This window comes from Camponotus vicinus, unplaced genomic scaffold, assembly GCF_025532165.1.
Source record: "Camponotus vicinus isolate PSW18456_S1 unplaced genomic scaffold, iyCamVici1.0 SCAF_4, whole genome shotgun sequence".
NCBI classification, from domain to species: domain Eukaryota; kingdom Metazoa; phylum Arthropoda; class Insecta; order Hymenoptera; family Formicidae; genus Camponotus; species Camponotus vicinus.
In genome coordinates, this window is record NW_028141976.1 from 10473496 (window position 1) to 10498818 (window position 25323).

At 31.2% G+C, this 25323-nt stretch overlaps 4 protein-coding genes and 1 long non-coding RNA gene across 10 annotated transcripts; 3 read left to right on the plus strand and 2 right to left on the minus strand.

Moving 5' to 3' along the window:
* Window positions 1–600: 600 nt before the first annotated feature.
* Nos (Nitric oxide synthase) lies at window positions 601–10431 on the plus strand. Its single transcript, XM_083098460.1, has 15 exons — window positions 601–669; window positions 1663–1810; window positions 2768–2904; window positions 2987–3149; window positions 3261–3352; window positions 3609–3750; window positions 4844–4983; window positions 5408–7017; window positions 7093–7262; window positions 7498–7708; window positions 7800–7887; window positions 7959–8089; window positions 8322–8467; window positions 8890–9081; window positions 9213–10431. Exons 2-15 carry the CDS (start codon window positions 1703–1705, stop codon window positions 9318–9320), a joined length of 3438 nt encoding a protein of 1145 aa, XP_082954586.1. The 5' UTR covers window positions 601–669; window positions 1663–1702; the 3' UTR covers window positions 9321–10431.
* Window positions 9085–11691, minus strand: Sdhb (Succinate dehydrogenase, subunit B (iron-sulfur)). 2 transcript variants are annotated; one of them, XM_083098467.1, is made up of 8 exons: window positions 11540–11691; window positions 11045–11175; window positions 10808–10951; window positions 10442–10634; window positions 10237–10338; window positions 9781–9903; window positions 9598–9704; window positions 9085–9424 (listed from the first exon to the last, which is right to left on the minus strand). In XM_083098467.1, the coding sequence occupies exons 1-7, from the start codon at window positions 11585–11587 to the stop codon at window positions 9612–9614; spliced, it is 834 nt and encodes a 277-aa protein (XP_082954593.1). In that variant the 5' UTR covers window positions 11588–11691; the 3' UTR covers window positions 9085–9424; window positions 9598–9611. The 2 variants fall into 2 exon arrangements, with proteins under 2 accessions (XP_082954593.1, XP_082954592.1); XM_083098466.1 differs by lacking the exon at window positions 9085–9424 and having other exon boundaries at window positions 9517–9704.
* A 273-nt stretch (window positions 11692–11964) lies between these two features.
* On the plus strand, window positions 11965–16996 carry LOC145971131 (uncharacterized). 5 transcript variants are annotated; one of them, XR_014438772.1, is made up of 3 exons: window positions 11965–12117; window positions 13156–13282; window positions 13356–13496. XR_014438772.1 is itself a non-coding variant. In XM_083098465.1 (3 exons), exon 3 carries the CDS (start codon window positions 13342–13344, stop codon window positions 14521–14523), a length of 1182 nt encoding a protein of 393 aa, XP_082954591.1. In that variant the 5' UTR covers window positions 11965–12117; window positions 12436–12459; window positions 13156–13341; the 3' UTR covers window positions 14524–16996. The 5 variants fall into 5 exon arrangements, 3 of the variants coding, with proteins under 3 accessions (XP_082954591.1, XP_082954590.1, XP_082954589.1); XM_083098465.1 differs by adding an exon at window positions 12436–12459 and having other exon boundaries at window positions 13156–16996; XR_014438771.1 differs by lacking the exon at window positions 11965–12117 and adding an exon at window positions 12230–12459.
* A 96-nt stretch (window positions 16997–17092) lies between these two features.
* LOC145971134 (uncharacterized) lies at window positions 17093–17850 on the minus strand. Its single transcript, XR_014438773.1, has 2 exons — window positions 17713–17850; window positions 17093–17555 (listed from the first exon to the last, which is right to left on the minus strand). It is a non-coding gene; the product is annotated as an uncharacterized LOC145971134 (long non-coding RNA).
* LOC145971129 (actin-binding protein IPP) lies at window positions 17121–24962 on the plus strand. Its single transcript, XM_083098461.1, has 7 exons — window positions 17121–17619; window positions 18289–18817; window positions 19348–19513; window positions 19888–20234; window positions 20500–20846; window positions 21225–21445; window positions 21512–24962. The coding sequence occupies exons 1-7, from the start codon at window positions 17550–17552 to the stop codon at window positions 21746–21748; spliced, it is 1917 nt and encodes a 638-aa protein (XP_082954587.1). The 5' UTR covers window positions 17121–17549; the 3' UTR covers window positions 21749–24962.
* The last annotated feature ends 361 nt before the right edge of the window (window positions 24963–25323 follow it).

Here is a 25323-nt window from a genome sequence, read left to right on the forward strand (position 1 = left end):
TTAAAAAAATTGAAGTGACCTTCACGTGACCTTCAAATGACTCTTCAAGGTCAAACCAATGATACCATCTTATGGCCCCCTCGAAACCATACAACTTTTGTCTAAAACATTTTTCTCTATCTTGCTTATTTTTCGAGTTATTTGGCTGCCTAAGTTAAAATGGGTCACCCTGTATATTATATATTATATTATATATAATATATTATAAAAATCCTTTTAAATAAGTACATTGGAAAGACTATATTTAGAATATAAGAAATATAAAAAATATCTAATTTCTTAATTTAAAAAAATAAGATAATTACATTGATTTTGAATTTCAAAAATAATGATCTTAAAAGAACGATTCTGTATCCATTTGTTTCTTTATATATAAAATTCAAAAATTAATTAATTATTCTTTCAATTTTAAAATTTAAGTACTTAAATGTTTCTATTTCTGTGATGAACTAATCAGTATAATAATATGATTCATTCATATTGTAATAAATGATGTGTACAATATATAAGTTGATTTTCCGCCTCGACTATTATGGCCGAAGAGCAAATCGGCCGGATACTTTGACTAACTCTGTCGGCCAAAGCACGAACCTTCGATATAGAAAGCGGTCATTTCGTGTTCTGACTAGCTATATCATTGACGTGTGTGGCAAGAGCTGAAAAAGAGTCGTAAGCTGTATTTTCTCTACAACTTTAGACACGTTTAGCAGTAGTAAACACATTTACTTTTTTTTAAACAAATTTTTTTATTTATTTTATATAACTTATTTCTTCAGAAAAATTATTAAAATGTATATCTTTAAAATTAACATAAGTCCATAAAATCGTTACTTTTATAAAAATATATTTTGTTCATCATAAATTCATTTAATCGTTATCTGACAAATTAAATTTTGTTAATTATATATATGTTTATATATTGATTGATTGACTGATTTATTTATTTTAAATCATAAAAAAGGAGAGCTCAATTTATTTGCTGTTGCTTAAATTTTGCAATACATTGTCTTATGTACTGTAAATGTTAATGTTTTAAATTATGACTTAATTAATCAAAAACTTGAAATTAATTGTAGAGATTTATTTAAAAAGAGAGAAGGAAATTGAAATTAATCAAAATCGAAATTTTTAAAAATAGAACATCATATTTTTTTGTCCTTCAGCTACTCAATTTCACACATAATATGTGTGTGTTTTATAAAATTCGACCAATTCTCAAAATGATCAGTTAATGCTAAATTGAATTAGCCAAAATACAAATAATATATTTTATAATTATTTCAAGCTTTAGCAAATTAATTCTGGCCAGTTTATAACTGGTTTTAAATTATTGATCATAATTCTATGTACATATACGTATGTATTTATATATGATTATTATTATGGTAATTTATTATTGTTAAAAATTAACATAAGAAAATGATATTTTTAATGTGTAAGACATTAATGTGTTGCACACATCGCGTTTCTGCTCAAAATTTTCATTTTAACGCAAAAAGTATTATCTGTTGATCGATCTTGTAACATTCCGAGGACAAGCGGAATGGATCAATGTTGCGCATGCTGGCGCATGTGAGATGACGGCACGTGAGATGCTGCGTTGTGTCATCTCTGTGTCCTATCCATTCATCTTTTCCTCTTTATCGTCACTCTTTTCTCCAGTCTGTTAAGCAAGAAGCAGTTAAACATTCGTGAATACAAGATGAAGGATCACGACGCAACGGCTCAACAAAAGAAACCTACGAAATTGAAAAATCTCGCGGATAAGACGGAGGCATTTGATTCTTTGCACTTAAAAAGTGTTAAAGAGGTATTTTTTCTTTTAAAAATTAATTAGAAATAATTAGAAATGTTAGAGTATTTTTTATCATAAATAATACAAAGTGGTTTATTATCGGTGATATAATCGGAAAAAAGCTAATTAACGTATTAAAATGTAATTATAACAGTCAAAAATATACAGAATAAAATTTTCTTATATAAATTTATATGAAAAGAAAATCTAACTTTTTTTACATAAATGAAATATTAGTAATATTATTTTTCTTGTTTTGAGTTTGCTCAATTTTCAAGTTTCATTGATTATCAATTTTCATTGATAAGTGCTATAAATCTATTTTTGTTTTAATTTAAATATAATTAAATATAATTTATTTTTAATATTAATATATAATATTAAAAATATATATATATATGTTTCCATTATAGCTCAATTAGGATGTTAATTCTCTTTATTCATTTACTTTGATCGTCGTTATTGCATTAGATGACCTATAAATAATTTATGTAATTAAAATTTTTCAATAAATATACAAAATATTTCGAGAAAAATAAGATTAATATTTGAAAGATTGAAAGAGAACCATGTCTTGAAAAATTATAATTTCGAAAAATTTGACGAGTGATATCCCGAAAGATTATAATTTCAAAATTAAATGTAAAAAATGACCAAACAAATGATAGAAGGTATATTAATTGTCTGATTTTTTCAAGATTTCTTAAAAACGAAGCTTTTAACGTGTATGAAAAAATTTTACATTTTCTATTAAATGTATAAAAATTCTACATTTTCTATTAAATGTATAAAAATTCTACATTTTCTACTTGTTTTACATAGAATCGTTATTTTTCCGATTACATGTCGTTAATAACAAACCACTTTAAAATTCTTTTTATTGAAACTTTTATAGCGCACATCTCATTACATAATAAACGTAATAACGAAAGAAACATATAAATGAAACAATAATATTAAATGAATTTTTAGAAAACCCTTTGCTCAAGGGAATCATGTCTCGGTAGTATAATGCAGCTACCGCTTCATGGAACTGAACCACGTACAAAAGAAGAAGTTCTAATTCATGCAAAAGACTTTCTGGAGCAATATTTCACTTCCATCAGAAGGTATATTCGCGTGTGGATTTCTTTAAATTATAATAGATCTTACAAGCACTTTTCCTCAAATTCGCCTTTATGATTTACACAGATTAAATAGCGATGCTCATCGCACACGTTGGGAAAATGTGCAAAAGGAAGTGATGTCCACTGGTACATATCAGTTAACAGAAACGGAATTGGTGTTCGGTGCAAAAATAGCTTGGCGAAACGCCGTGAGATGCATCGGTCGTATACAATGGTCAAAATTACAGGTCTATTTCACATCGCAACATTTCTAATGATATTTTTCCAAAAACGCCCATTCGTGCATATTCGGAAAAAATTTACATACGTTTGTTAGTCTATAAAATAAATATTTGCAGGTCTTCGATTGCCGCTACGTTACGACTACAAGTGGCATGTTCGAGGCTTTGTGCAATCATATCAAATACGCTACAAATAAAGGGAACATAAGGTAAAAAATAATGAATTAATTAGTAGTTAATTAATTAGGAAAAAATAATCACACTTGATTATTTCTTAAATCGTACTTTTACATTAAACAAATAAAAAATTAAAATTTAATATTATAAATTAAATTTCAAAATAAATTTAATTATATATAAATATATTTATAAAAATTAGTGAAATTAATTACACATATTATAAATTAAAATAAATTTAATATTAATTATCTACTTTTACTATAGCATATTTAAATATTTTTTCAGATCTGCAATAACAATATTTCCGCAACGTACTGATGGAAAACACGATTACAGAGTATGGAATCAGCAATTAATTAATTATGCGGGATATAAAAATCCAGATGGCACTATTACTGGAGATCCTGTTACCGTAGAGTTTACAGAGGTCAGAATATATAAATAATATAAAACCGTTTCGCATTATTTGTGGCAACTTGTATAATGTATCAATTAAAATAATTTCATTTTGTCTTATAATCATAATTCACAATTTCATTTAGTATTTTCAATATCTATATTGGAAAAAATAAACTTGGGATAAAATGATATTCAATATCAAATCTAATAGGACAAAATTCGATACAAATTTATTTGTAAAATTAATTATTTTAATTTTACAAATAAACAATTTTGTGTGTGTGTGTGTGTGTGTGTGTGTGTGTGTGTGTGTGTGTGTATAGTATACAATATATAGCTCGTATAAATATGTCTTCTGGAAAACATTGATAATGCAAATCGTTGCGTTTACATTGTCTCGGCGGTCTCGGCTATAAAAGGCAAATTCGTTGTTTCAATATGTCAGCCAACAACTATTGTTTCATACTTTTATATTGTCGATAAGATTAATATTGATGACTTCATGTTAAACATTATTGCAAAGAATTCAAGGCGTTACATATCGAAATTATTATACGAAATAAATTACTACTCTAAAATATTACTACCAATTACAATTGAATGTAAATATATATATATATATATATATATATATATATATATATATATATAAATGTTATATTAATTTAAAAATATTTATATATATTTAATTAATTAATAAAATATATAATTAAATATATTTTTAAATATATTAAAATATATGATATTAAAATATTTTATTTATTTATTTAAGATTTATAATAAATTTTAATATTATATAATAATTTAAAAAAATATATATATATAGATTAAATATAAATAAATTTAAAAAGTATATAAATATATAATTTAAAATTTCATTTTTAATTATTGTTTCAAGTATAGTAGGAGCTTTATTGGTAAATAGCGGAATTTGCAAGATATTTAGCATTAAAATTTTTTAGATTGTAAAAGACATGATAACTATGTACGGTTATATTAGATTTTAAATCCGTCAACACTCTAAAATTAGGAAATATTTTTAACTTCTTAAAATATAAAATCTCCTCTATAAGGAATGTATTTTGAAAGTAATTTAACAAAAGAACAATTTGTTTCAACAGCTTTGCATGAAATTAGGATGGAAAGGAAAGCGGACTAAATTCGATATATTACCGATTCTTTTATCCGCCAATGGACACGATCCGGATTATTTCGACATTCCCAGCGATTTGGTACTCGAAGTACCACTAGTTCATCCTACGTAAGTAGTTATTAAAGCTTTTAGTAAAAACTTTAATTTTATATTTTTAATTAATTTTCATAAATTTAATTTCATTTATTACGTAAATTTAATTATTATTTAATTATTACGTTGACATTATTTATTATATTAGGTTTATTCGTGTCTTATTAATTATATTAAATTATAATGGCTCAAACTACATGATTTCTCATTTCAATATAAATATATTAGAAATCAAGAACTTTATACATCCGATGACAAGCATATTCAGATTCTTAAATAAAAAAGAAAAAATGCATTTAAAATAAATCTATTTAACATAGATAAATAATTTTTCGTTCTCTGAAAAAGAAAATGTCGGATTTGTCTCGTTAAATTCAAGAGTTATGCCTTGATTCTATCATAATTCCATAAAGAAATAATATCTGTGCTTGGATGACAGGTACGACTGGTTTGAAAAATTGTATTTCAAATGGTTCGCCGTTCCGGCCGTGTCTGGAATGGTTTTCGATTGTGGAGGTTTAGTATTTACCGCGGCACCTTTCAATGGCTGGTATATGAGCACCGAGATTGGCTGCAGAAATATGTGCGATGGTCACAGATATAACTTACTCGAGACAATTGCAACGAATATGGGCCTAGACACTAGAACAGCTACGTCGTTATGGAAGGACAAAGCAATGGTGGAGGCTAATATCGCGGTGCTGCATAGTTTTCAGCTGAAGAATGTGACAATCGTGGATCATCATACGGCTTCAGAATCTTTCATGAAACATCTCGATAATGAGATGCGTCTTCGGAACGGATGTCCCTCAGACTGGCTATGGATTGTGCCACCGATATCTGGATCCGCGACGGCAGTATTTCACCAGGAAATGTCGCTTTATCATTTGAAACCCGCTTACGATAACCAGGAGCCAGCGTGGAAAATTCACGTATGGAAAAAGGGACGCGACAAAAAAACGACGACGAAGAAACCGAGGCGAAAGTTTCATTTTAAGCAAATCGCAAGAGCCGTAAAGTTTACGTCCAAATTGTTTGGACGAGCGCTATCGCGCCGTATAAAAGCGACCATATTGTTTGGTACAGAAACCGGCACGTCCCAAATGTACGCGGAAAAGTTAAACGAATTGCTAGGCCACGCTTTTCACTCTCAGGTACTTTCGATGGCGGATTACGACATCAGTAATATAGAACACGAGGCTCTACTGTTTGTGGTAACTTCCACTTTCGGGAACGGTGATCCGCCCGAAAACGGGGAGGTCTTCGCGCAGAATTTGTATGCAATGAGGATGAACGACGCTTATATCACCAACAGCGATAAAGTGAATCTGGCAACCTCGAAGTCATTTATCAAGGCCAATAGTCAAACGGAAGTGAGCGGATCGAAGAAATTAGACAGATTAGATTCCCTGCGCGGCTCTACGACAGACTCGCAGACTGAGGATACCTTTGGACCTCTCAGCAATGTCCGATTCGCCGTATTTGCGCTAGGTTCGTCCGCGTATCCAAATTTTTGCGCGTTTGGTCGTTACGTCGACAATCTGTTGGGCGAATTGGGCGGAGAACGATTGGCCCGATTGGCTCAGGGTGACGAGATGTGCGGACAGGAACAAACCTTCCGGAAATGGGCGGCCGACACTTTTAAGGTCGCGTGTGAAACATTCTGCCTGGATGATGATGATACATTGGCAGAGGTGGCCCTGTCCCTAGATTCCGAGGCACTGTCCGCGGCAACAGTCCGTTCCGTGGAGGCTGATCCACAACCGATTGACAAAGCATTGAGCAAATGCCACAACAGAAATGTGACGATGTGCAATATGCTGCGAAAGACCAATTTGAGCGGCGACGAGTCCAGTGGAACGACATTGCTCCTGGAATTGGATGATATAGTGGGCATGGATATCTCTTACAAGCCTGGGGATCATTTAGGCGTATTTGCATGCAATCGGGCAGAACTTGTGGAGAGGATCTTGCAACGTATACAATCTACCTTTAACGTTGATACACCGATCGAGCTTCAAATGCAGAAGCAAGCACATACTCCTAACGGTGATCGATCTAATACATTTTTTTCTTTTCTTCTCTATTACATTCTCTATAACTGATAATAGCGACTTTTTCCAGGCATTGTAAAAACATGGGTACCTTATAACAGATATTTACCGAATTCTTTAAGAATGCTATTAACTCGATTTTTGGATATCACGACGCCGCCTACGCCGAATCTCTTAAGATACTTTGCTTCAATAGCTACGAATGCAAAAGAACGGAAGCAACTTGATCTTTTAACTTCTGTAAATATGTAAATATGTAAATATTTATAAATGTAGCTCTATCGAAGCACATCAGAATTTCGAGAGAAAAAAAGCTAAGGTTTAACGTTAAAAATATTCGAAAAACAAAAGAAAAAAATATCATTAATACGTAAAATTTAACATGTTATCGTACTTTAACTCTAAAAATATATTATTTTAATTAAAAATATTCTCAAGAAAACAAAATTTTAAAAAGGAATTCTTCTTAAAATAGGATCCGGCGGCTTACGAGGATTGGAGGCATTGGAAGTTTCCTAATTTGGCCGAAGTTCTGGATGAATTTCCATCCGTGACTCCGTACGCTCCATTGCTCCTATTTCATCTAACACCTTTGCAGCCGAGATTCTACAGTATTTCGTCATCTCCCTCTGTGCATCAAGGACAAATTCATCTTACAGTCGCAGTAGTGCAATATCGAACGCAAGGTATCTTATTTTTCTCTTTTCTTGTTTTTTTCTTTCTCATTCATGCTGACACATCTGCAATCTTTAATTATAATTTAATTATTGATTCTAGATGGGTCTGGACCAGTACATTTTGGCGTTTGTTCCAATTATCTGCGAGAAATATCCGACGGGGAATTGTTATATGTATTTGTGCGGAGGTAAACTATTTCAAAATTTTGCTTATATACAAATTTTTCATCAAATACATAATGATTTATTAATATTCAAGCGCGCCAAATTTCTATATGCCAACGGAAACTAAAGCACCAATAATATTGGTGGGCCCAGGTACGGGAATCGCACCTTTCCGAGGCTTCTGGCACCATCGGTTTGCTCAGATGAAATTTGACATGAAACAGAGTAAGTATATTTTTCTCATACATACTTATTAATTTCAAATATGCCATATGCCATTTCAATAATCATATGTATTGCTATATAAAAACACCAAGTAATCGTCGATAATTGTGTAGAAATAATAGCAATCCAATATGTTTCATTTATAAGTGATTTATAAGATCATTGTTTGAAATCGATCGTTAAATCTTGAAAACAACATTCAGAAGTTATTTTCCAGAAATTATATTTGCAGATCAAACGTTTGGAAAGATTTGGCTATTCTTTGGCTGTCGTCAAAGAAACTTGGATTTGTATAGACAAGAGAAAAAAGAAATGTTGGAGGCTGGTGTCTTAGATAAAGTATTCTTAGCATTATCCCGAGAACCCGGTATCGAAAAGGTAAAATACATACATGTATGTTCTTTATTATCTAAGAAAATAACTAGAAAGAAAAAGTTTGTAAAGGTAGAGCACTTCTAAGAAGTTTGATTCTTCCATGCATAGAAACATAATTCTTTCTTTCAAATAAAATTTTTGAAAGCTATAAATATGCAGTTCAAACATAATTTTCCAATCACAGCAAATAACATAATAGATTTTACAAACACTCGAATCTCAATATTCGATTTATATTTGTAAATACTTGAATTAAACTTGATCTCTATCATGTTCCTTGAACTCTAGATTTATTTCAGCATAATGTAATTAATCCTTTTGTTCATCATTTTATATCAATAAATATAAGTAAAAACAAATTTATAAAATAACAAATATGATCTATGTTATGATATAAACTTAAGTTTTATATGAATTTTACCTAGACTTATGTGCAAGATTTGATCCAAACGAAAGCATCTGAGATTTACACAATGGTAGTACATGAGCACGGACATTTCTACGTTTGCGGAGATTGCACAATGGCAGAGGATGTTTATCAAACCTTGAAACTAATTATACAAACGCATGGCCAAATGACGGACAAGGAAGTCGAAGCGTATATGTTATCACTCAGAGTATAAATTTTTTGCCCATTATTATTCTTTTCCTATCGCTTATTTACTATTTATACAGCATATGATATGAGCAAATAATAGCCACAGAAATATAAATTGTCTCACTTGTATGGAATAATTCTTTCTTTCAGGATGAGAATCGTTATCATGAAGACATATTTGGTATAACATTGCGCACAGCTGAGGTGCACAATCGATCGCATGAGACTGCTAGGATTCGAATGGCTGCCGAACCGTGAAGGACTAATAAAGCACAGTCCGAGTAACTTTTGAGGGTTCGTGCTATTAATTATTAATTACTGCACTGCATAGTTTCCATATAGAGTTCCACATAGTAAGAAACCTGTTTTATTGAAAGATAGAGTGTAACCGATTTTTTGGTTGCTAAAATATTTTATCCATTAGATCCGCACATTTTTGGTTGTATGAAATATATTACACTGATTATATATGTTTATTGTGCACATAGTATAATGTATAAGACAGATATATATACATAGAACTTATTGTGTCTACCTGATTTCCCTTAGCTATGGAGATGCTGGAAGTTCCGGTTGTGGTTTCTGACTAATATTAGCTAATAATTTCTTTATTTCCGCTATTGCCTTTCCAGGATTTAAACCCTGTAAAGACAAAAAAAATATTTGTGTTTTAATTTAACATAATTTTGCAAATTTTCAAATAATAAATTAAACTCACCTTTGGACAAGTACGTGTACAATTCATAATTGTATGACAGCGATAAACTGAAAATGGATCCTTCAGTTTCTCCAGACGCTCATTCGTTTGAGTATCTCGCGAGTCAATAATCCATCTGTAAGCCTAATAAAAATAATAGTTAGAACAGATTTAGAAAAAAATAACAAATAAATGTTATAAGGATAAATTCTAAAAAAAAAAAAAACCAAGAATTAGCATTTAGCAACAAAATTATATATATTCTAATTAGATTTATCTTTAGAGATGCAAATATGCAATATTATTTGTTTAAAAGATAATAATTAGATATTTAATTTAGTTTATATATGTGTTTATCTCATTCTTAAAGAATTTCTTATTTATATTTATTTGTTTTAAATCTATTATTTGCGATTGACTATTCTACTACGCAATACAATATCTAAAGTATAATGTGTAATATTAAAATATGCTTACTTGCATAAGTACTGCAGGGCCTAAATATTTATCACCGTTCCACCAATATGATGGACAAGAAGTACTGCAGCAAGCACAAAGAATACATTCATAGAGACCATCCTGTAGAAAAAAGCTTAAATTATGTATTTAGTTTTAAGTAATAAAAATAACTATAATCAAAATGGAAGATCAAATAAACATGATGCCAAAGAAGCTTACTTACCAATTTTTTTCGGTCTTCTACACTCTGCAAATACTGTTGGTTACCAACTTTCTTTGTACCTTTATGCTGCAACCAAGGCTGTATGCTACGATACTGTTCGTAGAAATTATTTAAGTCTGGCACTAAATCCTTGACAATATACATATGTGGTAAGGGATAAATTTCACACGAGCTTGTATTTTTATCAATTTTGCTGAAATATATAATTTTATTCTATTTAATTAGTTATTATAATATGGATTTATATGTAAAATTTAATTTATGTTGAAATATTGTATGAAATAGAAGTCAATCAGAATTATAAATTACATTTTTTATGATTAAATAATACAAACATATATATGTATATATTAATGCATATAATACCTGATACATGCCAGTGTGTTTGTTCCTTGAATATTCATAGCACAAGATCCACAGATACCTTCACGGCAAGAACGGCGGAATGTCAAAGTTGGATCCACTTCATTTTTAATTTTAATCAATGCATCCAACACCATTGGCCCACAACTAAATAAAATACATAAAATGCAAAAACTAAAATAATGATGTAATTTCATAAGATCACAAAACTATTTAATTTGCTCAATAAAAAGTACCTACGTATTCAAATCAACTTTATATTTCTGCATATATGGTTTCTCATCAGGCTTATCCGGATTCCAACGATAAATCGAGAAGGTTTTTAACCTGGCTTCAGCATTTTGAATTGCTGCAGTATGCAAACTTCTGATCTGTAAAATTGAGAAAGTACTGAATTAGAATTAGAAATAGATAACATATAAAATACATATGTCTTGAATCTGTCAAGAATCAAGGTATAGTACTATAAAAAATAATTTTTTATTAATTACTGAACTGAGGATTGTTACTTTAACATTAAATTCTAATTCACAAGTAAGGATTTAAAGTTATCTGTTAAGAAAAATGACAAGTATATTATGACATTCTTAATTACATGCTCATTACATCAAGCTGACAAGTGTTTGCATTGTACTGGATAGAGACAAAAACACATTTATACGAAAAATGAAACGAAAAATTATATGACGTCTTGTCTGTTACTGATCATTTTCTTGTTCTTCAAAAAGAACTCACTTGACGAAGCGCATTTCTGCAAGTATACGGTGTTATCCCGACCATCATCGCGAATTACTTCTTATCAACACACGCTCATTATGTAACTAAAAATCTGCGCGTTGATAGAAAGGTGACACTTCATAGGCTGTGACCAGGGAAACGCTGAAGATGTTTTGATCAACCAATCGGGAGCATCCAGTTTGACCACAGCCAATTATATCGACCTGTGCCTAGGGTAACCAACAACGATTGACCAATCAGAGAGTCCTATTTTGAATTGGCCAATTGGCGACGTGGTCAATCGGGTGCCACCCGACCAATCAGGATAAAAGGAGTAAAGCTTCTTTAACTTGATAGGCCATAGGCAGTGAGCAACAGTAGCAGCAACATTTTAGTAATTTACCAAACAATTCTAGTAACTTACTAATAAAGTATCTCGGGAATTCTGGGAGGACGCGTCGATGGTTGCCGATGGCGGAATAAAATTTTGCACTCTTCGTTGAATATATATTTTCGATTGTATTAATAATTCGATTGTAATGTGCAAACAAACAAATTTAAATTGTACGCGGTATTCCTGGACATTGAAGTTTAAGGTCAGTGGGAAAAGTTTCTCATTGCTTAGCGATATCAGAGAAAAACCAGAGAAAGCGGCCATCAGCCTCGATGAACACATTTTCCGTAGAGATGATCGACCTCACTTCATCCAGCTTATCTAGTTCAGATACGAACCATAGCACGGACACGAACCACATGTACCGAGCGTAACGGACATAGTTCACGTCCACTTTTTCAGATGGCGCGTCAAGCATTGGGAAATTTGCCCGTCGAGGCTGGTGGCCGCCTTCAGGTTTCTCTCTGGCGATATACTCGTCGTGATCTGGTTAAATTCTAACCTACGTTTTGTTTGCCAGTTCGACCTGAAGTAGACAAATCAGGTGATCCTTTCATAATTTTACTTTCTATTAACGTTATCACTATTTATTTATTGACTTTAATGACTATTGAGATTGTGTTCTAATTATGGCATGAGAAAATTTTGGAGTAAATTTTACTGAATAAATATTAATTCGGTCACACATTTTGCATCAGAGAACCGTGAAAAAAGAAAGAGGATAAAATGGATACATGTTTGCCAGTAAAAGCAATAATCTGAGTTTAAATATAGATTTTCTATGAAAATGCATTATTATTAAATATCGCTAGGTACGCGCCTCGTATAATTTTTCATTGTGAACAAATGCAACAAAAATATAAAGAAACAAAGTGAATAAATTTATTTTTTCAGTATATTTACACCATTTAATAACAAAGACATTCTTTTTAAACACAGATTTATTGAAATCAAAATTATTTTATCTTTTTCTTCAATTGTATTTTTTCAAAATATATTCATAACTCCAAAATTAAATTATTATTTATAATTTTTAAATATATTCATAATTATTTAAAAGACAAAAATTTACAAAATGCTTGAAATCTCTGTAAAGAATAATGTATACACATATACATAAGAATTATTATTTATATATTAAAATTTAACATACATGTATCTTTGAAGAGACTAATATTGCGAATGTAACTTAACATAACATAATTGACAACCATGGTATATATGTATAATATAATTTTAGGTTCGTACTAAAAGCGACCAAAGCTCAACGTGTCCATCGGGCCCATAAAAGCCTTCCTGTCCCCGCGCCTCTAAAGCCCTCACGTGGCACAGTTGGGCGCTGGGCCAGGCTGTGCAACGCTAGACCGGTGAGTTCCCACACAAAATATTGCTTGGTAGCACGGCGGGCACTCAAAACCAACTAACCATGTCTGTACAAAGTGTTGCTCTGGCATCTCTCAACTCCGCTTATACCGACTCGGAGGGCGAGGACGGGGTGGAAGACGAGCGCCTGCAGGAGGAGAATTCGAACACTCCCCAGGGGGCCGCCCCGCATAATGCCCAAGTCGGTCGTCAGCCCCAGGCCCGATCTGCCACCAGTCCCATATCTGGAGGCCGTTCAGCCTCGCACAGTCCCGTCGTCGGCAAGTCTGCCGGTAGTAGCGACTTGCCGGGCGCGGCTACGAAGGTGCAACGATTGGTCTCTTATTTTGACGACACGGTAGTCTCCGAGGACGATGAGGGGGCGGCCGTTGCTGCGCTGCCGTCGCCGTCGCCGTCGCCAGCACCGGCACCGTCGTTGACGACGGCGAGCGCGACGGTCGCCACGACGGTCGCGGAAGGTCGTCCCGAGGAGAACGGTCTCCCGGTCGCGACAGCCATTGGCACTGCCGTAGCCGCCACCGCCGTCACCGCCGCCATCGGTAGCGGCGGCGCTGAGCGCCGGTCGCCCTCCTCGCGTTCCGGAGAATTGCTTTCAGATAATAACGGGGAAACTAAGGACCCTTACGGTGTGACGATACCACCAGAACCCACGGGTCAATGTCCCGCCGAACTGCAGGACAAGATTGCGAGGTTGTATCGGAAAATGGAAAGTGACGGGCTAGACATGAACACATTGATCCAGCAGCGCAAGGAATTCCGGAATCCATCCATTTACGAGAAACTTATTCAGTTTTGTAGCATCAACGAGCTGGGCACCAACTATCCACCGGATAGGTTTGATCCGTTCAAATGGAGCAAGGATTCGTACTACGAGGAACTCGCCAAGGTGCAGAAAACGGAGATGGACAAACTTGAGAAGGCGCGCAAGGAGAAAACCAAGATTGAGATCGTATCTGGCACTGCGAAGCGGCCAAATAGCTCCACCGGCAGCGGTGCCGACGAACCGTTGAGAACCGACGACGCTAAAAAGCGGAAAAGTAAGTGGGACCAAGTGGCGTCCGGAGGCGTCGCCGCCGCTGCTGCTGTCGCAGCTGCTGCCGCCGCCGCCGCGACAGCCAAGCCCACGGTGCTCCTCGCACAACCTACTCTGACGACCCTCGCGTCGTCCGGCGCCAAACCTACCGTTATATCGGCCTTCGGTTCGTTGCCAAAAAAGAGATTATAACATATCGTATAAATGTATATGCCCTGTGTAAATAATATTCATTAAGAGATAAACGTCATCCTCTTCGTTGTGAGGAAAGGGAGACACGATCTTGTACGCTTCTGGAGACTTAAATCCTTAGATGGTTGTTGGATTCTTTTTTAAAATAACATTTTAGAGAATTGGTGTCTATAGATAGAATTCTGGATAACATCAGTTATCTATAATCTATCTATAGATCTGATTTTATTCTTCTAGTCTTGAATTCTTAAATTTCTGTTTTCTTGGGTACATTTTTTGAATTTTCAGATTCTTTAACTTGAAACATATTGCAAAAATATAGCAGCAACAAAAGTCGAATCAATTAATTCTCGGTCTTAAATCGTTTAGCAAGAGTTTGACTCTTGTGAAATTAAGAACCTAGGAAAGATATAAAAATATAAACATACATAATTAGAAATTTAAAGAATTATTAAGATTAAAAGTATTAATATCTAAAAAAAAGCTTATAAAACTAAAAGAATATTTAAACATCTGTGGAATTAGAAATTAAAAAATGTAAAATCCCAAGACTTTAATAATTCAGCTAACCAGTGACCAAAAAGGATTTAAGAATCTACAAATCTACGAAAATCTATGAAAATCCGTTTGCAAAATAAACATATTGTAAATAATATTAATTGTAAACATTATTTTTTCTTTGCAATAAAAGTAATGTTTGCAAGTTATCAAATTGAATGGGAAAGAAAATATTCTGGATATTTATATTCTCTCGAGAAAGAATTTGTCAACTTTTGTATTTTTAAATCCTTGTAAGTCGAGATATATGTTTGCTTATATCTAAATTCTTGTATTATGAGGAGTATGTGAGATTTGTTTTAGGCTTGAGTATTTACAAAAATAAAATTATAGGAATGAAGGAATCAAAAAGTTGAAAAAAGGAACATAGGTTTAAAAAGGAAAATACACAATTTGTGAATCTAAATCTGAGAATTCAAGGATCTAAAAACGTAGTTACTGATATAAGAACAAAAGAACAGTCGTAAATAAAAGCGTAAATATATTGTAAATATTCCAATTAAAAGCATGATCTACTGTACAATAGATATATACAAAGAAAAAGAATTGGAGCTTTTTTGAACTTAGATCCTTTGATTGTCAGAGTTCTTTAGAAATTCCTCTTAGGATGTAGAACATTCGAAAAGGAATAGAATAATTTAAATGAGTTAAAATCATATGATATTTAAGAATTTAGAGACCTATGTATGAATCTATAAAGATATAAAAATTAAAGGATTTAAAAATGATAAAGATGTAACTAAAAATTTTTAGAGTCTAAATACAAGAATTTAGGTATTATTAAAAAATTTATGTCAAGTATATATGTATATATTTCAATAGTATAATGATGATTTTAGAATTCTGGAACATTAACAATTGGAACAGACAGTGATTTCATGAATAAAATCTGAATGCAGAATAATTTGAAAACTTAAATATTTAAACATATTAATATATATGTATTGGGTTTAAGAATTTAAGGATTTAAAAATTTATATAATTGAAATTTTTTTTCGAGTGAATATCCAGAAATAAAACTGATAAGAATTTAAAAATAAATGTGAGAATCCAGAAGCATATAATTTTAAAAATGGCGTGCTAGCTTTATGTATCTATAAGACAAACATAAGTCACACTTGCGTTTAGGTGTATATTTTGTCAACTTAACATAAATTCCAAAGAAATTATGTTAGAAACTTTTATGATTGTTAAATTTTGTTTAGATTCCTTTCTGTGGATTCTTGCTTCATAGCGTTTTTAAATTTTTGACTTTGCATCTACAATTATGGCTAGTATCTCTATTTTCTATTATATATGTATTTATCACAAACACTGTGCAAACCAAATCAATTGACATTTCTGAATTAAGATATGTACATTAAGCTAAGAAAAAAAAATAATGAAAAAGAAAGGAATCACATTATTATCTTTTTTTTTAATAAGGAAAGTTGATGGGGCTACACCACTAACAATTGCGTTTTTCTTTTCTTTTTTAAAAAAAGAAAATTATATTGTGTAAGCATTATATTATATTGATCAAAAAATTTGTTTCTTTTTTTATGTAATACTATAATAAAAAATGAATTTTTTTATCAATATAATATATGTAATTGTTACTGAACATGTAAGTTATGAATGTCAAGTATCAGTTACAGTCACATTTATGTACAATATTTGTCAAGCAGGACCACATTCTGAGAGATGCACTGGTAATTAATTATTAAATCTCAGCGTGTCAGACAAAGTGAGAAATTCGCGTGCACTAATGATCGCAAATCAATGTATAAAACATATGCTGCAAATTAGTAAGGACCCATTTTTTATATTAAAGAAAAGAAAAGTAATGAAAAAAAATCTTTCACAGAAAGACTCCTTGTATATACACGTTCATGTGTCAATAGAGAATATGGAATATATACAATATATAAATCTATATTACATTGTCATATTCTTTTTCTCTTGTTGATTAATAGTTTAATATAGGATGATTTTCCTAATTTTTTGATCTTCGATATTTTTGTGCGTGGGAAAATAGAAATCTTTTAAATTTGCCATTGCATTTATTTCTTGAAATTTCGTTTTTTTATTTATGATGTATCTTGTTCAATTCAACAAATTTTTAATCGATTTCTTTTTAACAAAAAAGCACATTTGAACATTGTTTTTTATTTTTAAAATGCTTTCAGCCTAAAAGCTATTTAGCATTAGCACAAGACCTTTAATTATAAGCATAGACTATAATTAACATAGAGACACTCGGAGAAATTTTTCTAGGAATTCGGTAGGGATTTCCTCGTCTCGTCGATGCTACTACTGTCGTAGCTTGCAGCTGATTTCACGTACTTAAATAGGTTATTTGACGTATGTCAAATTTCTCTTGTCAAAAAAAATTGTAAACGGACGCCGTTTCCGAAGAAGGATCTGTTCGCGTGTGCGAATTAAAAAAAATATCGAACGTTGAATTTGTCAAAAATGTGGTGGTAGTGATGCGCCTAAAAGGGAAAAATAACACAAAATCCTTTAACAGCGTCTACAGAGTATTTTCTCGTTTATGTCGTGAGTGTCTTTGCAAGCTTTCAATAATTAAATCATCGAGTCGAATTATTTATTGGACAAAAATCTATCGATGCAAACAAAATTATAAAATACCTCTGTTATTTCTTCTTATTCGATGCAATTTTGAGAGTCTTGAAAAATTCATAATTCAAAGTTTTTACAATCCTCGAGTTTTTCAACAGGAATTTAACACATTAAGAAAAAATTTCAATTAAAACAATTGCATTTTCAACAAGTCCTTGCCATTGGATATATAGTTTTTTAAGTTATTGTTTGCATCTTTATTTAGAAATATATGTTCAATGTGCTTTCTTATATAAATTGTAATATATTTACTATACATTTTATATTTAATTTATTAAGGTAAAAATAATTCTTGTATTGGAAGGAGAAATAATATAAAATTTATGAATTTAAGAAAGACAGAAAATATGTTATATTTTTTATTAATTCCAGCATTAATTCAGATTTTTAAATTTGAATCCATATCGTTACATTCATCATTATTTTTTATTTTATTATCATTTACATAAATCTTTAGATTCTTATATATGTAGAATTATGTTAAAATAAACTTATTGAAGCATCTTTCAAAATACTATAATGCTATCACTAATTCACACAAGTTCATGCAAATTAACATCATTTTTATTATAAAAACCTCTATAGGATCTGTGGATAAAGGGCAACTTGATGGTTTCATGGCGGATGGCATGGCGCCGACCTTGAAAAATGGTCACAACTCCAATATAGGTTTTACTAACCAACAGTCAGTGAAGCAATCATCCGAAGTATCCAGTGTCGTTTATACAGTGGGCCACTATCCTTCAAAGCTCTTGCGCAACCTCAATGCGCAGAGGCTGAAGAATAAATTCAGTGATGTGGGGTTGGTGGCTGGTGATAGAATCATCAGGGCACACAGATCAGTTCTAGCTGCCGGTAGCGCCTACTTCAATGCCATGTTCACTGTCGGCCTGGTCGAAGAGCAGCAGGAACTCGTGGAGATTCATTCCATCTCCCCTCACATTCTTTCCCAGCTGGTGGACTTTATCTATAGTGGCAATGTGGATATCACTCAGGATAATGTACAGGAGCTATTCGCTGCTGCCGATATGCTAGAATTAGATGATGTAGTAGCTGGTTGTATCAACTATCTCAAACAGCAGCTACATTATTCTAATGCTCTTGGAATTTACAGGTGAGATTACAGATAAGATCAACAAATTCAAAGAATAGAGAAAAAGAATCCGAACCAGCTATAGATAATAATGCTATAAAAATCTCTAGAGCAAATAAAAAAAATTTATTACCTAAGAATTTTTCGATCTTTATTCAGCATGCAAGTACAAATTAAATATTAGCTATTATTTAAATTACACAAAGTAAAAATATTTTTCATATAAATAAATACGATAAGTATAATATATTAATTACATATAATATATTAATATAAAATTATGTATAATATTATAATTACAATTAAATTATAATGACATTCAACAATTCATGTAACACAAATTTGACTAAAAAAATGAGAAAAAAAGATATTTGTTTCTTTCTTTGAATTTTTTTAATTAATAATTTAGGAATCTTTTGATATTTTTGAAATCAATTATATTTATGCTAATATAATCACAAGTATTGTTCTAAAAATAAAATATAAAAATAGCATATATGTATATATATTTAAATATATGTATATATATTTATCATTGTTGTTGATTACAGATTTGCTGAAGCACATAACAGACTGGATCTTTTGGAGACTGCCCTACGTTTTATAGAAGTCAATTTTCCTCAAGTCTGTCAGGAAGAAGAATTTCTGGATCTGCCCAAGGAGCATCTCGTTCAGTTTCTTAGTAGCGATTACATTCACATTGATACTGAATGTCAGGTTTGTTATTCTATGATTTTTAAATTAATTGTAATTAACTAAAATTAATTTTTAATTAACTAAATTAATTATGAATTAATCAAGATATCTAGAAATATCTAAAATGGCTAGCGATATAAAAACGAATTATTTCAAAATAAATTGTTTTTTTTTTTTTATATCTTTATTATATGTATTTGAAAGTTTTGGAATGTTAGAAAGAACGTTAAGTAGTCCCGGAATTTAAACTTATGTTTCTAACTTTTGCTATATTGATTTGATGACGACATGACGTTATAAACGAGAAAGGTGAATTTCTTTCTTTAGAGACATGTCGAAATAAATTAATTTTCTCACACGTGTGTATATGATATATTTCATTTCTTTTCTATTAGGTCTTCCAAGCTGCGTACAATTGGATCGTTCACGACATCCCCGCGCGGAGATGCTATGTATTCGAGATCCTCGGCCACATACGCTTGCGATTGTGTTCATTAGCAAGACTAGAGCGTATTATTTTAGAGTGCAAAGACGCAAGTCTTATCGTCGCACTGCGATCCATTCAGAAAGATTTAGTCTCGAATAAAGGTTGCCTGGTGCCTCTTCATGCCCAGCCCCGAGTCTGCGCTAGGAAGAACATCTTAGTGATTGGTGGATCCAAGCGAGAACACTCCGCGGACAGCTGGGGTAGAACTGCCGAGAGTACTTACGAAACTATCGAAAAATACGACATATTCACTGGGTATATAACAATATATTATTTCTTCTCTTCCCTCGCAGTTTTTAGTAATTAAAGTGAAAATAGTAAAACAAAACTCAATACTTCAATTTTATTCTTTGATAAATAAATTGTTACTTTATATATTTCTTTTTTTATTCCATTTTACTCTTTACTCACTTATTAATGTTTTACATGGATTTTGTTTTTGATAAATGGATAAAATGTCTTCTTTTATTAAATAAGAGTAATCAAGTAAGGCATCTTACTCTCTCATTAATTTCTCTAGAGAATGGAGCGAAGTAGCTCCGATTAGCATAGGACGCATTCTTCCTGGAGTAGCTCTTCTGGATGGCAAAGTATACGTTGTCGGCGGTGAATTAGAATCTTGCATAATAGCCAATTGCGAGTGCTACGACCCTCGTGACAACGTGTGGACCCCGATCGCTTGTATGGAGGAGCCTAGATGCGACTTCGGTCTTTGTGCCTTGGATAATTGCTTGTATGCGTTTGGCGGATGGGTAGGCGAAGACATTGGCGGTGCCATTGAGATATACGATCCGATCACCAACATGTGGACTCTCGACGGTTATCTTCCGGAGCCACGATTTAGTATGGGCGTCGTCGCGTACGAAGGTAATACTTCCGGTTCTAAGATCTAACAGTGTCCTGTCATTACAGCTCGTCATTACAACTCGATTATATGTATATCTCCTGATAATTAAAATCGTAAATGTATCTATTGTTTTTCAATTTGGCAGCATTGAAAGCGTAATGAAATTGAAAGTACATAGTTAATTTCTCATTTCTCCATTTTATATCTATCTTTTGTTTTATATGCATTTTAATCCAATAATATTAAATCATTTATTTAAGGTAATTATTTAGTAAGATATTTCTTCACTGTAATTAAAAATGTTAAGTAATATTTTATAAAAGACAGTATACGATCATATATCTTTTTCTTTAAATTCTGAACAAAGTATATCACATTCTAATTTACATTTTTTGCAGGACTAATCTATATCGTTGGTGGCTGTACTCACAATAGCCGACATCGTCAGGATGTGATGAGTTACAATCCCGTGACCAGAGAATGGAATTACTTGGCGCCAATGCTCACACCACGTTCACAAATGGGAATCACGATCCTCGATGGATACATGTACGTTGTCGGGGGAACGAGTAAAAATCAAGAAGTTCTAACGTCGGTCGAAAGATACTCGTTTGAAAAGGTAAAGTTCTTCGGATCTTCCTAGTTTTTTATCGATTTTCATGCTCGTTAATACCGATGTTTGCAGAATAAATGGAGCGCCGTCGCTCCCATGAGTATGGGCAGATCTTATCCGGCTGTCGCGGCAGCCGACAGCCGGCTCTATGTCATAGGTGGCGATCAGTCGCAAGAGATCAACTTCTACCGCACGCAGATCACGATTTCGACCGTCGAGTGCTATGATCCTCACACAAACAAATGGCACGAATGCGCCTCTTTACCGTCAAGCAGAGGCGAAGCGACAGCGATTGTCGCGCCTTTCTGATTGACGTTTCGCGTGAGTCCGTTTTGTTCGACATGCTGAGTTTGTATCTTCTTATTTTTTCAACATTTCTTTTTCTCTCGATATATATATATAACTCTCTGCGTTATTCATCTTTACATTGAGAGTATTGTAACCGTTAGATAGGTAAATGGGTCGCGCGTTCGCTAACAGGAATTGTAGTTTTGTTAATTTCTAAATACAGTAGAATTTTCTTAAATTTGGCTTCGTTAATTTTGGCACCTCACCACACATACTTTTACTCTAATTTGTTAGCTTTGTATACGCGAACTGCGTAAGTGTATAGTAATTACATTGTGGAGAAGATATTATTTACACACGATATTCAGATTTTTAATTTTTGTACTTCAAAAATTTTCTCCTAGAGGCCCAAAATTAACGAGACTATATTGTAGTCTATCGCGACACATATACTTTTTTTAAATACTTATGAGATATTACGTATATATTTTTTTTAGATTATATTCTAAAGTTTATCTTAGACGATCTATAATTCGCGACAAGATACAAAACAGAAATCTATTTGCGATTTTTGTGCTATATATATATATATATATATATATATATATATATATATATATATATATATATATATATACACATACACACTACCCTCCATAAGTTTGGAAACACATTGCATTTTACAGATAAACAATCGCATGGCAGCAATCTGTGCAGATTTTTCATATGAATATACTGCAAGACGTTTAAATGATGATATGACGCCTGTTTATACCGAAAATATGTCGAATAATTATTACGCGAACTGCTCGGAGTTAAATTTCGCGCGTTAATTTGTTCTGCCAATTAGTGCTACTACAGCATATCAGATGCTGTAGTGGAATGCCTGTAATGTTTACGCGCATTAGAAACATACATCAGAGTAATAAGAACTCATTTAAGTGCAGTTTGATTTTAGTTTCTATAAAAGTAACAAAAATTACTACAATCATTAAAAATGGCTCCGACGTGCCAGATTCCATAATTGCGAGTCAAGATTATTATTTTACAAGAAGAAGGATATAACATCCGGCAAATATCAAAGAAATTAAAGTTATTTTCTTTATATTGTATACCTTTATAGAGTGTTTCCAAACTTATGGAGGGTACTGTATATATATATTTCATTTGTTTAAATATTTTCTACATTGTATAATACATAGAATTATATAAATAGAAATCTGTCCCGAATTTCGTCACGAATCATAAATCGTCTAAAGTAGTCAGAAAAAGATTATTGTTTCTCTAGATATATTACAATTACATTAATAAATCTAGAATTCAAGAATTTAATAAATTTAAATTTTCATGTATGTAGAACTTTAAAAAAATCAGAATTTAAGAAATTCAATAAGAATTTACTTTTATAATTTAAAGATTCTCGATTTTAGAGGATTCAAATGTCTTTGATTCCAAATAGCCGAAATATAAAAGTAAGGTCTAAAGTCTAAACTATAGGTTCTTAAAAATTTTTGTATCCAAATCATGTAAGATTAAAAAAGATTTACAATTTAAGACATCCAGAGTCTAAAACATAATCGAAATTTTAAGAAATTTAAAATCCTAAGTGAAAATTATCCAGATTATACATATGTGAAATCTAAGAAAAAAATGTATAATTATTTACTTTATTACGTAATATACAAATGTTTTAAGTGAAATAATCATGATTGAAAATTATAGAATGAATCTAAATTTTTTTATCGTTCATTATTTATGTAATTCGAAATTTGCAAATGGATCTGAAAATAACAAAGATGTCAAAAATAATGTATGTAAAAATAACTTACAGAGTGTAATGGAAATATGTATTCAAATACTTTTATTAACTAAAGACAAGCATTAATCACAATGTGCGTTAGGAAGGACTGAGACTCTTAATATAGTCACATACCAAAGTTATTGTAATTTTTAATCGCATTGCTAAAAGTGAACAGCCTGTTAAACTTTATATAAGTGTAAGAAACTATAAGATATTTATCTTTGGAGCATGTAAGGGTCTAAAAGTATAAGAATCTTCAAAATTTTTCAAGTTCAGAAATTGAAATATTTTATAATCAATAAATTTGAATATAAATATCTAAAAATCATAAAATTCAATAAAACAGACTAAAAATGTAAAGTAAAAAATCTAGCGAATTTTTATAGCAATAATTATAAACACTATTATTTTAAAATATTAAAATTGAAAATCCAAGAGAAAAATAATTTAGTAGAAGCTATAAATATTTTGATTTACATCTAAAAAATATAAAAATAAAAATGTACGTTTAACTCATTTAAATATTCTTAGAACTTTTAACCCTTGCTGTTGTGAAAAAAATTTTATATTCAAATTTCAGATGAATATCTTATTGTAATAAAATAACGATGTTTCTTAATTAGCGCGCGCAAAGCTGCGTGCCTCATGTTTTGTAAAGTTTAAGGCCACATTTTATATAAAACTAATGTAAGAATCGAAGAGTGTGTCGCCGACGGTCTCTGTAATTAGTTGTCGATGTAATCCAATTTGCCATTATTCGAAATATGGTGTTTGGTGCTGCACGAATATATAGTCGCGCGGAACATTCGATTATTTTCAAATTTCTTGTCACGGGATAAATATGAGTGAGATGATGTTGAGCAATTGATTTACTACTAATCTCAACTTGCTTTAATAAATAACTTTAAATTTATTATTTTATTCTTTTTTCATTGTAAGATAAGAAGGATAAAAAAATATACTCGCATATAATTCTTTTATATTCTTAAGTGCTTTCACGATTCATAAAAGATAAACATTATGATTGTGTTAGAAAATACTTCAAACTTTTTTTCAAGTATTTTTATAATCTGTAAATTATTTGAAAACTTAAAAGTAAAAAATGCTGTTCAAAATGGTGATGATTCACATGACCAATTCTTATATTTTCAATATCTATTCTCTATAAATTATATAATGTGTATGATGTATATATATTTATATATAAATGTATAAAATTAATTTCTTAAATTAATTCTTATATTTCTAAATAAAATAAAGAATTAAATTTTTTAAACCTTCAAAACAAAATTGGAACAACAGACATCTCTCTAGCATGTTTATCCTTCTTAAGTAAAAGTCATTAAAACGAAGCTAGAGGATACGAAATAATAAACAATAATACAACAGTTGATGTATATTTGTAATCAATCAATAAAAATTGCTGAAATCGTTTATATTTTTCTTCCTCGTTTGGAAGTCTAAATTTTATTTAATCATTCTTTGTAGTAAAAAATTTTCTATTTGTCTATGTAAAATATTACACTTTTTACATAAATTTTTTTTGTTAAATCTTTTACTATGTTTTATTATGTAATAATAAATAATTTTTAAACAAAATGCAAGAAAATTTTAATTATTCATAGCATATTTTTTTATTTAACGGCATTCATCTCGTTATTTGTATATTATTTGTATATTGTATAATATGAATTATGTTATTTGTAATATTTATCAAAAAAGGTATATAATTTTATTTTCAAGAATTAAAATTATTTAGCAAATAAGAAATTTTCTATAATAAAAAAAAACATAT

Excerpts from the sequence above, each read along its gene's own strand:
- LOC145971129 (XM_083098461.1), top strand. The coding sequence starts at position 17,550 with ATGCGCCTAAAAGGGAAAAATAACACAAAATCCTTTAACAGCGTCTAC. Across the intron at positions 18,818-19,347 it reads AATGCTCTTGGAATTTACAG|ATTTGCTGAAGCACATAACA; the intron begins GTGAGATTACAG and ends TGTTGATTACAG. Across the intron at positions 21,446-21,511 it reads AAAGATACTCGTTTGAAAAG|AATAAATGGAGCGCCGTCGC; the intron begins GTAAAGTTCTTC and ends CGATGTTTGCAG.
- Sdhb (XM_083098467.1), bottom strand. The coding sequence starts at position 11,587 with ATGATGGTCGGGATAACACCGTATACTTGCAGAAATGCGCTTCGTCAA. Across the intron at positions 11,176-11,539 it reads GCAGAAATGCGCTTCGTCAA|ATCAGAAGTTTGCATACTGC; the intron begins GTGAGTTCTTTT and ends TCAATTTTACAG. Across the intron at positions 10,952-11,044 it reads TATAAAGTTGATTTGAATAC|TTGTGGGCCAATGGTGTTGG; the intron begins GTAGGTACTTTT and ends TATTTTATTTAG.
- LOC145971131 (XM_083098465.1), top strand. The coding sequence starts at position 13,342 with ATGTCTGTACAAAGTGTTGCTCTGGCATCTCTCAACTCCGCTTATACC.
- Nos (XM_083098460.1), top strand. The coding sequence starts at position 1,703 with ATGAAGGATCACGACGCAACGGCTCAACAAAAGAAACCTACGAAATTG. Across the intron at positions 3,751-4,843 it reads TTACCGTAGAGTTTACAGAG|CTTTGCATGAAATTAGGATG; the intron begins GTCAGAATATAT and ends TTGTTTCAACAG. Across the intron at positions 7,263-7,497 it reads AACTTGATCTTTTAACTTCT|GATCCGGCGGCTTACGAGGA; the intron begins GTAAATATGTAA and ends TTCTTAAAATAG.